At 30.4% G+C, this 16,436-nt stretch overlaps 2 protein-coding genes across 3 annotated transcripts; one reads left to right on the top strand and one right to left on the bottom strand.

Moving 5' to 3' along the window:
* LOC109352450 (probable WRKY transcription factor 12) lies at nucleotides 5,213-11,044 on the top strand. Of its 2 annotated transcripts, none has more exons than XM_019594446.1 (4): nucleotides 5,213-5,684; nucleotides 5,753-5,827; nucleotides 6,256-6,417; nucleotides 10,838-11,044. In XM_019594446.1, exons 1-4 carry the CDS (start codon nucleotides 5,392-5,394, stop codon nucleotides 10,998-11,000), a joined length of 693 nt encoding a protein of 230 aa, XP_019449991.1. In that variant the 5' UTR covers nucleotides 5,213-5,391; the 3' UTR covers nucleotides 11,001-11,044. The 2 variants fall into 2 exon arrangements, with proteins under 2 accessions (XP_019449991.1, XP_019449998.1); XM_019594453.1 differs by having other exon boundaries at nucleotides 5,215-5,679; nucleotides 5,751-5,827.
* Nucleotides 11,687-15,722, bottom strand: LOC109352441 (elongator complex protein 4). The gene is made up of 8 exons (XM_019594434.1): nucleotides 15,538-15,722; nucleotides 15,230-15,459; nucleotides 14,860-14,935; nucleotides 14,158-14,314; nucleotides 13,187-13,265; nucleotides 12,766-12,925; nucleotides 12,592-12,683; nucleotides 11,687-12,006 (listed from the first exon to the last, which is right to left on the bottom strand). Exons 1-8 carry the CDS (start codon nucleotides 15,668-15,670, stop codon nucleotides 11,839-11,841), a joined length of 1,095 nt encoding a protein of 364 aa, XP_019449979.1. The 5' UTR covers nucleotides 15,671-15,722; the 3' UTR covers nucleotides 11,687-11,838.

The following is a 16,436-nucleotide window of genomic DNA, read 5'->3' as shown; positions in this document are numbered from 1 at the left end:
TTGTTTATTTTGGTACTTCGAAAAATTGGATAAAGTTCGTGTAAACCCATTTATTTTGCTTCAAGTTTTTTATGTTATGTTAGTTGGTAGTGTTTTTGCTTTGTCATTTATGCTTGTATTATGTTGTTTTTTATTATATATGTATATATATATATATATAATGTATTTCAATTTTGTATTTGATTCTTATCACATCAATAATCTTCCTTGCACACTATGTTATCCATCCACCAATAAGAGCAAAACTTATTTAGGTTAACACTCATGCTCACAATTGTAACATAGGCTATATGCTCGACGTTCCTGCATTTGAGTTGTAGTTACACGTTTAATGAGAAATTTGTTGGGGTGTAGTGCAACAAGTTGTGTTAGGGGTCTTAGAAAACGAGTTTAATTTACTTTCAATCGATTTGGCCAAACCAATAGCATGACTAACAAGTGGAAGAGGAGAAATAAAGGAGTTTAATATTATCAAATTGGGAGGTTATTGCTACCAAGTGATTTAGAATTATTAAAATATTGGGAATAATAAACAAGGAAAAAAGAATGTTATAAATAATAGGCATCAAAAGAGTCTTAAATACAATAAGCAAACGATACTTAGGATGTTAGTCATACAATTGAAGTTATCTTAATTGATAGTTTTTCCTTAAAAAGAACAAAATTACATAGGAACATAATCTCCCATTCTTAATGGACCAACTTTGTGCCTCCTACAATTCGGCTCAACTAGTTTCTCAACACTCTTCACTAGGCTGGCCCAACTATCAGTTTATGCTCATCTTTCAACAATATTTTTTTAGAGTAAATTACAATTATACCATAAATTTTAGTAAAATTATATAAATTATCATTTTCTTTTTACACCGACATAAGTATTACACTATAAATTTTAGTGAAATTATATAAATTATCATTTTCTTTTTACACCGACATAAGTCATCCTAATTTATATACAACATTACCATGACCACCCATGCGAAGCTGTTAGTGTAATCTTTTAAACAAAAATAGGTGATAAATGTAATTAAGATAAACAAACTATGATATATTGTACAGACAAATTCAAATAATATAATAGTCATTGCATCTTCATTATTTTTGGTTCATTACTAAACAATATAAGAGTTATTTAAACAACATCTTCATACAATCATTGATATGTTTTGTAACGAACCAAAAATAATGAAGAAATATTAACTCTCAAACTATTTGGACTTCTATCCATGCTATATCATATTTTGTTTAACATAATTACATTTCTCACACGTTTTTTTTTATTTAAATGATTACATACACTTATATTTTCTGAAGGAATAGTTAATGTAATATATGTATATAAATTAGGGGTATTTATATAAGTAGAAAAATTAAGAGAATAATTTATGTAATCTTACAAAAGTGTGTTAATGTAATTTACTGAAACCAAAAAAAATCTTTCCATTACAACATATTTAAGCCTATATAAAACATGAGTAGATAATAAGATCATATTTAAGCAATTTTATGATGGTTGTAAAAACATGAACTACATAAGATCATGTTTGTAATATGAAAATCAGGGCATGGTAAAGTAAGCTGAATTGAAAGTTCTATTTCACTTTTTGTATACAATCTCCTTTCAGCTAAGGATTCTATATGAGTGAGTTAGAGAAATTGATTGAATTGGTAAAAGAAAAGAGAAAAGAAAGTAAGCAAGTTATTGTGGAAGGAGTTGGGAGGGTCTTTTTCATAAGAGAGACTGTAGGTGAAGTTATTGGTGAGAACAAGAATAGAAGAAGGGTAGTGGGAAGGGTTATAATTGCAGGGTTTTGTGTTCTCTTTTTAAGACAAGGGTCTTATGAGTGGACACATGTGTACATATTGGAATATGATTTGGCATGGATTTGAAGGCCTATGTTTTTTGTTTCTTCTTTCTTTCTTCAAACTTAATGCAAGTTTTGATGTACCCCACCACTCATTGTTCTATAGACTTCTATGCCCTAAGCCCTTCAATTCTTTCTAATTCTATTTGTCCCTTTTCTTCCTTTAATAATCATACAAAATAAAGAACAAAAAATAACATTTACATAATTATTAACTTATAAACTAGTAACCTTCTTAAATACATGGTTGTATTGTTAATAGAAAAATCATATCACTCCATGACAAATTAATCTATAAATTCTCCTAAGAGTAGAAAAGTGACATGTACCAAAAAACTAAGAAACAACTGTTAGTAAAATATAATTGGGCTGATTTAGAAGGGAGAAAAGAAACAGTGAAAAGTAGTGACTTTTTGTTATGGAAATAAAAACCCTAATTGCTTAATAGTAAAATGCTATTGTTAGTGTTTGTGACTGTTTCCTACATTTTATGAAGCAATGATCTATTTCTAATCATGTTTTCTTCAAATGAATGAAGAAATAGTGGTTTAAGGGATGAGGATAATTTAAGGAACACAATTATTTAATATAACATGTCATTTTCTTATGAATTTGGTGGGTGTTACTGTGTATCACCAATAAAATTTGCATCCTCTTTTGGACATGCATTTTGCTCAGAGATTGGAGCAAGCACTCCCTTTAAGCTATTTATAAGAAGGAAACATGGTTGTGATATTTTGGTTATAATAGATTTGTTTGGTAAGTGCTAGATATGGTTTATCAATTGCGGTATTGGGTTCTTAGTTTTGATATAAAGAAAGCGATAGTGAATATGTATGATTCATCATATGAGGAAACTTAAACCCTAGAGTTTTTAAGAAACAAAGCTAATTACATGTTTCTAACTTTCTATTAAGGATACATCATCGCAAGTAAAAAGGATTTAGTAGAATAATATAACATTAATCAAGTAAAAAATATTGTCTTATAAATGGATTCAAACACATGTTGAGGAAGCCATACATGTAGTATATTACTTCAAGGGTAACCCTAGATATGGGATATTATTGCGTACAAATTAAATAACGATATAAAGTTGTATGTTTACCACGATTTTGGGTGAACAAACTGCCCAATTACACAACAATAACATAATACTTTATCAAACTTGGGCAATATCCCGTCTCCTAGAAGACGAAAAGGAGGAAAAATATATGTAACGATCTTCAACTAAGGAAAAGAATCTTGCGATAGCAATGATTGTAACGAATCCTGCTTTCATGAATGATCCAAGCACATCGAAATAGTTTATAATTCTATGAGAGAGAAACTTATTGACATTTCACCATGGTACTTAGCTACTCCGTCCCCAACAATTTCAATTTCTTCTACATAAGTTGGGTATTTGTGACCCTCATGTGCCAACTTGAGGGGTATTGGAGATGATTATTATGGATAGTTATTTAGAAGAAAAAAATTATTTTTAGTAATTGTTTAATTAGTATAGATATTTGCTATAATTAGTTAGAGATATTTGTTGTAATTGATAGATGTATATAGGGTAATGTTTGATATCTATATGATATGATAGAAAGTTTAGTCTCGGAATTCCTATATGAGGCAATAATAAACATTATGCTGCTGCCCATACAATAATAATGTACCTTAAAAATATAATAAAAGCAGTATTGTTTTCTACTCTTCAAGTTTGTTTCAAAATTGCATTTAACATATTCTGCCTATATCATTTTGAAGATCTACGATCATTTCAGATCATTTTGGTGAAAACTACGTTTTAAGAACAAATGAACCGTATGAAGCAACGAAGGGCACAAACAATTGATAATTAGTCATAGATCATGATGACAAGGAATTGCGTGTTAATGTGGTACTACTGCATAATCAAAAGTTATCCAACTCAATTAAGGTAAATAACTAGATTATTCAATTATTTTTCAATTGTTTCAATTATTTAATTGTTGTTATTGTTTTATTTCGATTTTGTGCCTAAGAAGACAGGCACAATTATTGAATGTTTGAAAGAGAAATAAAAGAAGACAATAATTAATTTAAGGATTGTGAATGAATTGTTTAAAATGCATGGAAGGATACTGCTAAAGTTCGTTTCAATTAATTAAAATCATTGAACGTGCTAAAATGATTGATTGTAAGTTATTTATGAAATATTTTGTTATTCATCCATAATTATTTTCAAATGGGTTTCTCTAATAAGTATTTTAGTCTATTGTTTGAAAATAAAATAACGAGAAAAAACTTATAGTTTTGTTATCGGTCTATAGTTTTTTTTATGATAAATATATTAGTGGTTTATTCTTCCACTATTTATAGTATATAGACTATTTTCTCTTATTTTTATTATAAAATAACACCAAGATAATTTTGAAAAATCTTCATCAAAACAAAAAAAGCTTCATAACAAAATTAATTATAACTCTTATACTTAAGTATTGCTCTCAAAATAATAGAAAACATTAAGTAAATAAAAATGTTGAATACATAGAAACTTTCATACTATAAATCTTACACGCCTTTCATTGTTTACTGCAATACTTAGATTAAGAAATCTATTAAATACAGAGAAATACAACCATACGTATTTTACTAAAGTACCATGCTAGTCAATAATAAGTTTAACTTTATTTAATCAGTAGAAAAGCCAAAGAGATCATGGATAAAAAAACTATTGGCTTCATTATATCGATAGTAAATTACACTCACATTTCACGAGTTTTAGTAAAATTATAGAAATCATTTCTCCCCTTTTAAAACATATACAAATCACCCATACTAAAAATATATACTAATTTCCTTTTAAAATACATACTAATTTCATTCTTTAAACGATGAGATAGTTTCCCTTTATTGAAAAACACTTGTTGGACACTGCACGTGTATTCAAGAGAGAGAAAGAGTCTGTACAATACTTTCAATAATAGACTACTTCTTTAAGAGACTCAACAAATGATACCAAAAAATTGAAGAAAATATTATATGCAATTATATTTATATTTTAATTATATTTATATTTTTATGTTTATACTCAACTTCCCTTTACTAATGAAGTTAATGGAGAGGAGCATATCAAATTTAATGTCTCTACACTTTCAATCACAATTTACCGAGTTCAAACCGAAAAAATGTATCCACGTTGTTATTATATCATATATTATTTATATTATTATTATTGGTTTTTTAAAAAAGTAATTCAAATGAACAGTAAATAATATAATGAACATGTATTAATATTTACACTAAAATAATGTATAGATATGATACTAAAGACAAGAAGGAATAATTTGGAAGAAACATTCCCTTCCAAATTTCATTAGATAACAATTGACTAAACTACACACTCTATGTCCCATCTTCTGAATCACCCTCTTTTTCTATTCTCTAACATTTAACTTACAAGACCTAGAACTAGAACTAGAACTAGAACTTGTTCTATACCACTCTAAGTATTTGGAAGAAAACAAACAAAAAACAAAAACAAAGTAATTTGGTTATGGAAGGAGAGAGAGGTTTTCCTAATTATGAACTCCAAGTTTCATTCACAAACACACCTCAACCTATACAAGATATGAGTTTTGTTCAATTTGAACAAAATCATGTTCTTAGCTTCTTAGCACCTTCAGCTCAATCCCAATCTTCTCAGATCTCTCAACCTCTAAACACCGCTGCTACTAAAGCCGCAACCACCACCACCACCACAGCCGCCGCTGTCACAAGGCCCACAACCCTGGAATTCAGCCATAATGACCTTGTCACTAGAAATTCTTGGAATAATGAACAGGTGAACAATTTTCCAATTTTAGTGTAACCCTTTTTTGATCTCTATTCTCTTAAACAATTTTGCTTTCTCAGGTACAAACCCTGGATCCGAAGGGTGTTAATAATGATGAAAATTGCAGTGGAAATACTAGTGATGGCAACAACACATGGTAAATATTCATTCCTTTTCTTTCTCTCAGTGCATGCATGTAAATATTCTTTAGGCTATAATTCTGAGAAGAATCTAAAGGTCTATAGCCATATATGGAAGTGCTTATGCTTTTCGTACACCAAATTATAATAACCACTACCTCTCTCTTGTTTCTATAGTATCAAAAGTCTTGATACTCATTGATACTTGAATCCACTACTCCATCACCTATTCTACAACCGAGAGATCTGTTAAGTGATAAAATCTTACATCAATTTAAGGATATGAGAGATGAACCAGTTATAATAATTTATGCAACCCTACCATATGAGTTAGCCTTTAATGATGTTAGCTATTAATTTATTAATGATGTAATTAAGAAAGAGTGTTGTTAACCTTGATGAAGAAACATATTGAGAATTTATATGTTTATCTGTTTAATGGTAGGTGGAGAAGTGCAGGGTCAGAGAAGAACAAGGTGAAAATGAGGAGGCAGCTTAGAGAGCCAAGGTTTTGTTTCCAAACAAGAAGTGATGTGGATGTGCTTGATGATGGTTACAAATGGAGAAAATATGGCCAGAAAGTTGTCAAGAATAGCCTTCATCCAAGGTAATTAATCTGATTAATGATTCATTACATGTGTTTGATATATATGTTTAGTTATGGAAAGGCCTGAATATCTATTAACAAAGTTCTATCCATTTAACCTTTTAGTTGCTATATTTGACATCTAAAAATGTAATTATTTATAAAATACAAATGTTACATGTATAATTGAGTGCATTGGCTACATCATAGGTAAAATGTCTCTTTTGATTAAAAAGTGTGTCGGTGTGAACAATTGAATGAATCATCATATATAGGTGTAATTATTTATCTTAGAAAAAATATATAAACACTCAGAGAGAGAGAGAGAGAGAATCTTGAGCTAAAAATGAAGGAATGATTATTGAAGATGTCTAGAGAAAATTGATGGTACAGACTGAGCCTAAGGCTTTATTTTCTGATAAAAAATGATGGCAAATAAGAAGGAAATTAAAGATATATTATTAGTCAGAATATTTAGTGGAATATATATTATTGGAGTTTTGACAATAAGCTATACCATTGGGTCCCCTTCAAGGATAATGTTTATTGTATTATTGCTTCTCATATTTCGTATTTATGTACATCACACTCAAACAATAACAATATCTTCAATATTTCCACCCAATAAAATACTTTTTCACATGCTTTTTTATGGTACACTGCATGGTTGAATTCAGTATATGAATTTTGATCCTAATATATGAAGAAACATAAAAAAATACTTCTAAGAAAAATTAGCTAACCATATCATGTGATTGATATTCCCAACTCAAACGTAAATATTCTAAATCAAACATAACACTAAAGTTATTATAGTTAACTAATAAAAAAGATCACTATAGTGGAGTAGTATGAGTACTTATCAAAGCGATCAACTTAAATACAAGATACAATTAAAAAGGCTCATGTATGTGCCAATTTACAAAAGATACATTATTATAGGTCTCCCTTAAACAATATATTAAACCAATACCAAAATACAATTTGATCATGTCCATCAGCTCGATTACATCTAAATTTAGTTAGAGCAACCACAATGGTTATTCTTAACGTTGTTCTTAACGAAATTATTGTTCGAGAAGCTCTTATGTGTTAGAAATTAGAAACTAAAATGTTGGGGTTTTAAATTTTTGAAAGGACACATTAATCCTTATGTGTGAATGATACACTCCGGACTACATCCATTTGAAATGTATAATCTAAGATACACAATCTTAAATTGAAAATGGATTTGATTTTAATTTATCTATGTAAAATTTCTTGATACAATCTTCCAATGATGTATTATTAAATGTATTGACTATTATAACTATATTACTAAAAAACAAAATATTTTAATACATCATTTAATAATAAATTAATAAATTTTAAGGGTGCAACACATCACACTTAAATTCATTCAATAATGCCAGCAATGAATTGATCCGTTGGTATAAGATGTTATTGATTATATAAGATATCTCAAATATTAATATTCAATTCATGAGAACAAGTCTTGCTGCAAGGGATAACTACTAATTGTCAAATTAGTTGTTATTTTGACTAAACATATTGTCAAAAGATGTATAAAAAGTATTATAGTTTGATTGATATTAATTATTTAGTAAACCTACTTAAATTGGATTAATAAAGGTTTTGGTTGGAAAATTTAATCAATGTAAATAAAAGTAAAACTAGAGTAAGAATGATAAATTTGAATTAAGGGTGAAACACCTTATATTTGACTTCACTATACTACTCAACTTTTAATATCTAATATATAATGACATAATATAAATGACTATTCATAGAGGTGAGCATGACCCGACCCTATCCACTAATCTGGTATCGCCAGATTATGATTAGACACGAATAGAGTCGGGTCTCATCGAGTTTAGAGTCGAGTTCGAGTTCAAAGATTAGACCTAATCAATATTTAGGGTTTGGTAGGGACCAAACATGACTCGTCCCGACCTGTCCCATTGTCACTCACTCATCATTGTTGTATGTGTCTATGTTGAAATATGTACATAGTAATGTCACCTTTTTGGTCAAAAATTATATTGATTATCTAATTTTTTATCATATATACATGATTAATAATATATATACATGTATAATTTTATATGTCAAATTACATATTCATAATAATAAATAATATTGAGAATATTTTATCTAAAATAAATATGCATTATATTTAATCGGGTCTAGGGTCGGGTTTATGTTTAAAGGTTGACTCGGTCGATATTTAGGGTTGAGTTAGCTTCGTGTCTAGGGTCAGGTCTATGTTTAAGAAATGACCATACCAACATTTAGGGCTAGGTAAGGACAAATCTTAGTTCGTCTCAACCCGACCCATGCTCACCCATAACTATTCATATGAATTTCTCACCACTAGTTTTTATCTATTTACCAATTAATTGCATAAAGAGATCAATAATTTAATTAACCAATTCTCAATCCCTTGACAAATTAATCAATCATAATAAATTGGATATTATAATGACTAGTTTAGTTAACTTCATTCCTAGAAGTAACATGTTATTGCAAGACACACTCTATGTCTAGCTTAGATATAGAATTCTCATTACACATATTCAAACATTAAATCATGCATTGAGTTGTCTCACCAAATAAGCATTAGAAACAAGAGTAGACATGAAAAACAATGAAACAATATTAAAAGCACATAGTAATTTTATATACATCGAGTTTAAATAGTTATATTTAATCCTGAACTGAAGAGGTTTAACTCCTCATTCTCAAGGAAACCAAAGCCTTAATGCTTCATTTGGTTGTAGAGAAGAAAGTAAGAAGAGAGAAATATCTTTATTATGTAATGTAATTTAAAATTTTAGAGCAAAAAGTGCTCAATTATCTTTATTATGTAATATAATTTTTACACTTATTAATAATCATGTATGAAAAGAATTAATCTCTTAGGAAAGAATATCATTAATTAATACAAAAAAACTCATTCAATAATATATTTTAAGCATAAATTAGTTGACAACCCAAGTATATATAAAAAATGGTATCCGGTGAACTTAATGTGACTGTTTTTTCAACCAAAAAACCTAAAGATAATTTAGTAATATATTCATCAACATCTATTATATAATTCAGTAAAATATTATCAACAACTATTATTAATTTTTAACAACCTTGTATTAATTTTATATTGTTTCATTGAAAGTTTAAGGGCATGATTCTGAATAAAAAAAATGTAAAACATGAGATTCATCTTACAAATATATTTTATATCTCTCAAATATTTTCTTTTCATTCATTATCCTCCAAAAAAAATCAACTTAGAGAATAGATTCTAGGAAACACTATTTAATGATGGTTTAGGATTTGGACATATACCCAACAATAAACTAACATATAGTAGTATAATGAAATCCAAAGTTACTTAGAATTGATGAAGTTAATAATTGAGAGAAAGAACTAAATGTGTTAGTGACCAACCCACCAGACCAAAGACAAATATATTATATGTATGTTAATGTTGCGTGCATGGCAAGAAAGTTTTAACAGTTTTATGGGATGTTCTTCATCAAACAATAAGCAAAGTAGTATATATCGATTATCATAAACCTAAGGAAGCTCCGAAAAATTGATTTCAGTTGCACACCATAATTATAAGATTGTACTTAAAGGTATGCACAATTAGAAAGTTTGAAGTGTAGTTAGGAAGATGAAAAGGTTATAGGAATTCAATGATCACTTTAGGAACATAGGAACATGAACGGGTCGTGTGTTTAAAGGTGTAAAAACTTTTGTCATGAAAAGATGCAGTACCAAACTTTGTTCAGGTATTGATTTAGTGATGTAAGACTTCGCTAGATTTTAGGATGACCAAAAAGTCAAAGATTTAATTCATGTGAGCGATATTTATTGAGATGGATAACCACACACCTCGAAAGTGGTTAGTTTCTTACCCAAAAGGTAAGATATACCATTGTTAGTATAAAAAACTTTATTGGATGCTTTAGGAGAATAATATCTAACCTACATGCGGCTCACATAGAACTTAGAAGTACATTATTATTAAAAAAGGTAATTTTGTAACGATTTAATATGTATACAATATAAATGTTTTTTACACTGTCAGCAAATCATCCACCATTGATTTATTAATCATCATCGACTATCAAACAAAAGTAATACAAATCAATAGTGAATGATATGCTGACAATGTAAAAAACTTTAAACTCATTTTGTAAAGTGTTTATATTTGATGTATAATTACTTAGCTAACTTTATGCCACATGGAATCAGTTTAAGTAGTTGAGATGGGTAGTTGAAGTTAAGTTTCCAATTAACTTAATGATATCTCACTTTACTAGAAAAGTTAGTTGGAGTAAGTTGTGTTTTGTTTGCAATAATAATAATAATTATAAGAAACAATCTCAATAATTTGTTTCCACATTGAAATGATTATAATTTATTTCCACAGAAGTTACTATCGTTGCACTCATAACAATTGTAGAGTGAAGAAAAGAGTTGAACGACTCTCAGAAGATTGTCGTATGGTTATAACTACCTATGAAGGAAGACACAATCACATTCCTTGTGATGATGCAAATTCTTCTGAAGATGATTGCTTCACCTCTTTCTGAATAATCTTCTTTTAATAATCAATATGTATCAATAATTCTCCTTTTAATAAGTATTGTTAGTCATTTCATTTTCCTTTACATTATTGACTATACTATATGTTGTTTATTAAAAAAAGAACCATTTGTGTATATCAACTTAATTTAATAATCTCAAACTTATTTCACAACTATATCATCTTAGTTTTATTAGATAAGTGGTGATATTATCATACTCCTAAATATTTGATACATATTTATTTTTTGTCTTAAACTTTTATATTGGCTCCCTTAAACTAAGCTTTATCATTCCAAGCATTTTTTTCCAACTTTTTAAAATAACTCACTTCTATTAGCTTAGTAAAAATATTAGTGCAACAATACTCAACCCAACACTTCTTTTACAGCCATTAATTCTTGTATACTCAATCAACAAGGTTGTAATTGTCTTTGTAACGCAAGTTGTTAAGGTTCCATATCAAAACCAATTGATAATGAGAGAAGTAATCATTATCGAAATAACGATGTTGGCGATGTGAGACTTACATCTTGATGAAATTAAGCAGCAAAGATTCATGATGAAGTGTACTAGCTCTTTAATCAAGATGAAGATATATTTATTGGTTGTTGTAAACAAAGTTTGGTCTTTGAAGGAGTCTAATGAAAGCTGCTTGTTCATTTGTAAAATGCAAAACATAGTAATAAAACAAAAGGAAAGTATATGTACATAGAAAATGGATGAAATTGGTTGATAAATAAAACAAAAGCTACATTTCATGTACTAAAAAAACATTTTGAGCTTGACTATTGCTAGTGTTGGTGATGAAAAAAAACTTTTGAGTAATAAATAAGTTATTGTAGTCTAAAAATCAAGTGACCCAGATTTAGTTGATCCAGAACAGCTACCAGATGTACCATAAGAAGTTCCACTTGAACCATCAACTGGGGCCTGATTCAGACATTCTAAAACCAAATACCTTCTTTTTTCCAATTTTATTGAGAATGTTGTGGCATCAAGAATCACAGGAACCTGCAAGTTGAAAATCAGATTATCTACATAAGCTAGTTCTGATAGGACAGAATGAAAGAAAATGATAGCTTATAGAAATTCATTTTTACTCCAATAAAATTTGTAATTGGCTTGGCTTTACAAAAATGTAGTGGTAAAAGCTATCAAATGTTCCATCAAAATCAAATAATCAATGATGAAATAATTGATAAAGATGGCCGTTAATGCACATAATGCTAAAGGGAAATGTTCATCTAAACCTTTTTATCACACCATTTTAAAACCAAAATCCTATACTCTACTATTTGTTGTTTCCATAGCAAAATAGTCTATTGATCACTGATTGTGAAGTACTTACTATAAAAATAAAAAAGGGTATAGAAAAGTGGTGTGAGAATAACATGATTCAATTTTAAAAGCTATTGGTAAAGCATGGGATATATGAGGCATACAAGTTGAAGGTGATATGAATGTGCACACACACAGAATAGAATGGAAAAGCATACCAAAAATGGTATACATGGTGTAAACAGTTGTATTGTATGCATGTTACATTGTGAACCGATGAGGGCGATGAGAATGTGCAAAATAAAGCATGAGATTTACCTGTGTATTTAACCTTGCAACTTTATGAACATTTAAAAACCCAACCATGTCCTGATAACCAGTGAGGAGTTTCGCCAGTTCTTTATCCTCATCTGAAATGAATAATCTAGTTTTGTAGTGAAATTTGAGATAGTTGATAACCACATAAATGATATATAAAAGTCGCCTATGAACCTGGAATAGCCTTGACAGAAAGCAAGGTGTCTGCCATATGTTGCAATCTTTTTGAACAAGATGGAGAAAGAAGTGAAGGTGGAAAAGTTACAATAACTACAGCGTTTGAAGACCGGGTCATGCCTTTCAGAGACTTAATAAAGGAAAGCATGTGCCACTCCTGCAATAATGATATTGCAGGCATTCATATCAGGAAAATATAAAATAATTTATAGAATGTAAGAATGTAGAAGAGAACACTTATCAATTACTAAGATCCAACAAGGATCACATTTGGTGATCTGCAATCAGATACATACTTTCCTATAAAGAGAGTGGTATATGAAAATCATAAAAACATAACAAACGGTTGAAAGACAAAGGAGAAACTTAGTTCAGAACCATATGAAGGGGAAACAAAGGAAAATATAAATTAACTCACCATGTCCGAGTACTTGCATTGAGGAGAGCAGAATGACTGAATTGCAATACGACCAGCAGAGGAAATGTTGCCTTCATTTCTGTTGATACCATCCATAATGTGGGTGAGAATTGAAAATAACGAAAGCTCTTCTTTTTAGATAAATTTCAGAAGAAATCACCAAAGTTGTTGTTGACACAAACTAACTGATGCAAAACTAGAAATTCATACAGAAATAGAAAAGGCTAAATAGAAAAAGTAAATCTCCAATTACTTAAAAATTTGATTATGTGCCCAATGCCCATGTATGTAATGTTAAAGAAAGGTCCAGAATCAACAATACGTATGTAAAGCCACCAATAGTGCAATCCTAAGCATGCTTTTTTGCTCCAGCATTCAAGAGAAGAATGAGATTGGAGGGAGTTTCAGGTGATTAAAATTTATTTTGGAAAGCCAATTGTCAAAAAGGTTTGCACTTCCAGAACTAGCATATAGTTACAGCCACCCAGATGCATAAACCCTGTATCATGTTTGTGATAGCAGAGTGCTTATCAAACCCAAAAGATAACTGTACCAGACAGATATAAGACCATTAATACTCTATGGCAGTGATGACAATGAAATGCCAACAACTGCAAAATGTAAGTGTTTAAACACAGAAAGAGATTTTGATATTGTTGTACAGTCTCAATATGCTCTTGGTTTTAAAGAAAAATGAACGAAGATACTTCAATTGCATATGCTAAAAATAACAAGATACAGTTAAATTTCGTTTAGGAAGATCTATTGTACTGATGATTCAAATTCCTTCTATCTTATTTTATTTTATTCTGTTGAGAAAAGCTTGACAGAGAACCAAACATGACATGAATAAATAGTTGAAAAATTTCAAGATATAACTACTAAAGTCTTTAGCTATTAGGAGGAGGCCAAGAAATTATTGTATATCTCCCAACAAAACATTTCCAAAATAGTACTAGAGATCAACATACCTAGACAATTGAGCTAGAAATCCAGCACAACGATCTTGAAGAGCATCAAGGTTTGGGGAGTCTTGGATGCTAACACAATCTACATTCGTGCCGCTATAAAAATGCCTTTCAAGGGGCTTCCTCAAGTCAAAATCATTGCAGTAATCATGCTGACCACCTGCACATTGAAAGTATGATTCAACTCAATACATCACAGAACCTGATTTGCCATTTTCATTAATATGCAAACTGTTTTCATTTCATTGGACATTATACAAATTGATTACAAGTACATAATAACAATATCTAATCATCTGTCCTTCAATTTTTTTGCCAATGTGATTCATTGGAACTACTGAAAACATGCTTTACCATACTCATAAGTTAAACTAAAAGGGCAGCCAGGTCCTAGCTATAGCGGTGAACCACTATTTTGGTCCATAATCTATATTAGGCAGCATGGGTTCTAAATTGCAGATTGCATCACCTAATGTTGCCGCAGTATTGCAGTTACAATCCACCACAATATCATCATCTTTAAATGACATCTTATAAAGCATAGAGTTTCACCTTTACTAGATCTTCCAACACTTTTGACTGAAAACTTGCTTTTCACAATTTAGTTAAAATAACTAGATTACAAATTAATACCAGAAATAGAGCAGCAATGATACAAATACATGTAAAGAGAAAGAATATGGAAAAAAGTAAAGAGAAGTGTACCATTATTAGTGCTGATGTTTAGATTTGGCTCTCCAAAGTACTTCTTGTATTGCCAAGCAATTCTCAGATCCTTCTCCTGAAATTATACGCATAATTATATTACAATAAAATCCTGGAAACAACTTCACTGCTGGGAGGGGTAAGGCTGCACGCATCTACCCTCCTACGATCCCATTATCCCACTAGGATTATGTTTCACTCTCTTTCCCCCAACTCCAAACACGAGAGTCTTTCCCCGAAGTCATCCCCTCCCTCCCCTCGGAAAGTCCTTCACTCTCATGCACTCGGCCATCCTTTTTAATTACATTACAATAAAATTAAAAACAATGACATATACATAGATAAAAATGCAAGGGAGAAAGAAAAGTACATGAGTTGGATGTGGAGACTTATCATGTTTGGATGATGATGAAGCATTAGGACTAGGCAAAGTACCAAGAAATAGTTTGGGATGTTTAGAAGGACTAGCATACAAGAGTGGTTGTTTATGAACAAGTCCTTGAGACATAAAATTCCTCAATAGAAGCATATGATGAGGTGCTTCAGCATCTTCCATAATCATAACCACGCTACCAACACTAAAACCACCACCTAATATCTCTGTATACAAAATTCAATTAAATATGAGAAAATTGAAGATATAGTGGATTGTAATCAAAGAGGGAAATGAATAATTACTGTCGAGGTCGGGAATTCCAGAAGAGATGAAGGAAGTGGAATTAGGACCAAGTTTGAGTTGAGGATTGGATGAAGATTTTGAAGAATTGCGACAGAAACTGCTTCCACTACTCTTGCTCAAAGAAGAAGCCATTAACAACACTACCAATGAAAGTGACGAACTTCAACTACTACTTCGGCTTACTTAGGTTAGGTTATTCACTTTACCCCTTCAAAATCTAGAATGGTCAAAAATCAGATATTAAATTAAGATTAATTTGACTCACGATTTAAAAAAAAATGGATATTGTTTTGGATTTTTTTTAAAGATCAAATTGGTACACTATAAAAAATAAGAAATCACAATGGATTATAGATATTTGTTTGAAATTGACCCAAGTTTAATGAAAAAATCATATTTTATTGAGATTAGATTTTGTTCGTTTGCTTTGTCACAAGAGTGAGTCGGGTTAGGTCATGGCTCGAGGTTTTTGGTTGTGGGTGAATGCATCACTGATTAGAGGTCGATGGGTTGGAAGGGTTGATGTGATGCTCTCCGGGGGAGTTTGCTTGTGTTGGATGAGGGTCGAAGTCACTTGGAGTATGTTCAGGCCCGCTGGGGGAGGTACCTGAAATGATGTTTCGACGACCAAGTCAGTAAACGGTAATGGGAGGGGAATCCATAATTCATGGTATAAGAGAGTATGATGCTTAAGAAAATAGATAGTAAGGTTAGAGAGCGGAGTGACCAACGACGGAGTGTGTATGAGCTCTCTCAAGAGTTATATGAGTGATCTCTCTTGAGTTATGATGAGGGATGATCCTTTTTGCAAGTGAGGGGACGAGCCCCTACTTATAGTGGATGCAGATAGAGGGTTCCTTGTTGAATACTGTTGGCATGGCCGACCAACTAAGCTTGT

Source organism: Lupinus angustifolius, chromosome LG01 (genome assembly GCF_001865875.1).
Source record: "Lupinus angustifolius cultivar Tanjil chromosome LG01, LupAngTanjil_v1.0, whole genome shotgun sequence".
In the NCBI taxonomy this organism is placed as follows: Eukaryota; Viridiplantae; Streptophyta; class Magnoliopsida; order Fabales; family Fabaceae; genus Lupinus; species Lupinus angustifolius.
This window is presented reverse-complemented; position numbering and strand designations above follow the sequence as displayed.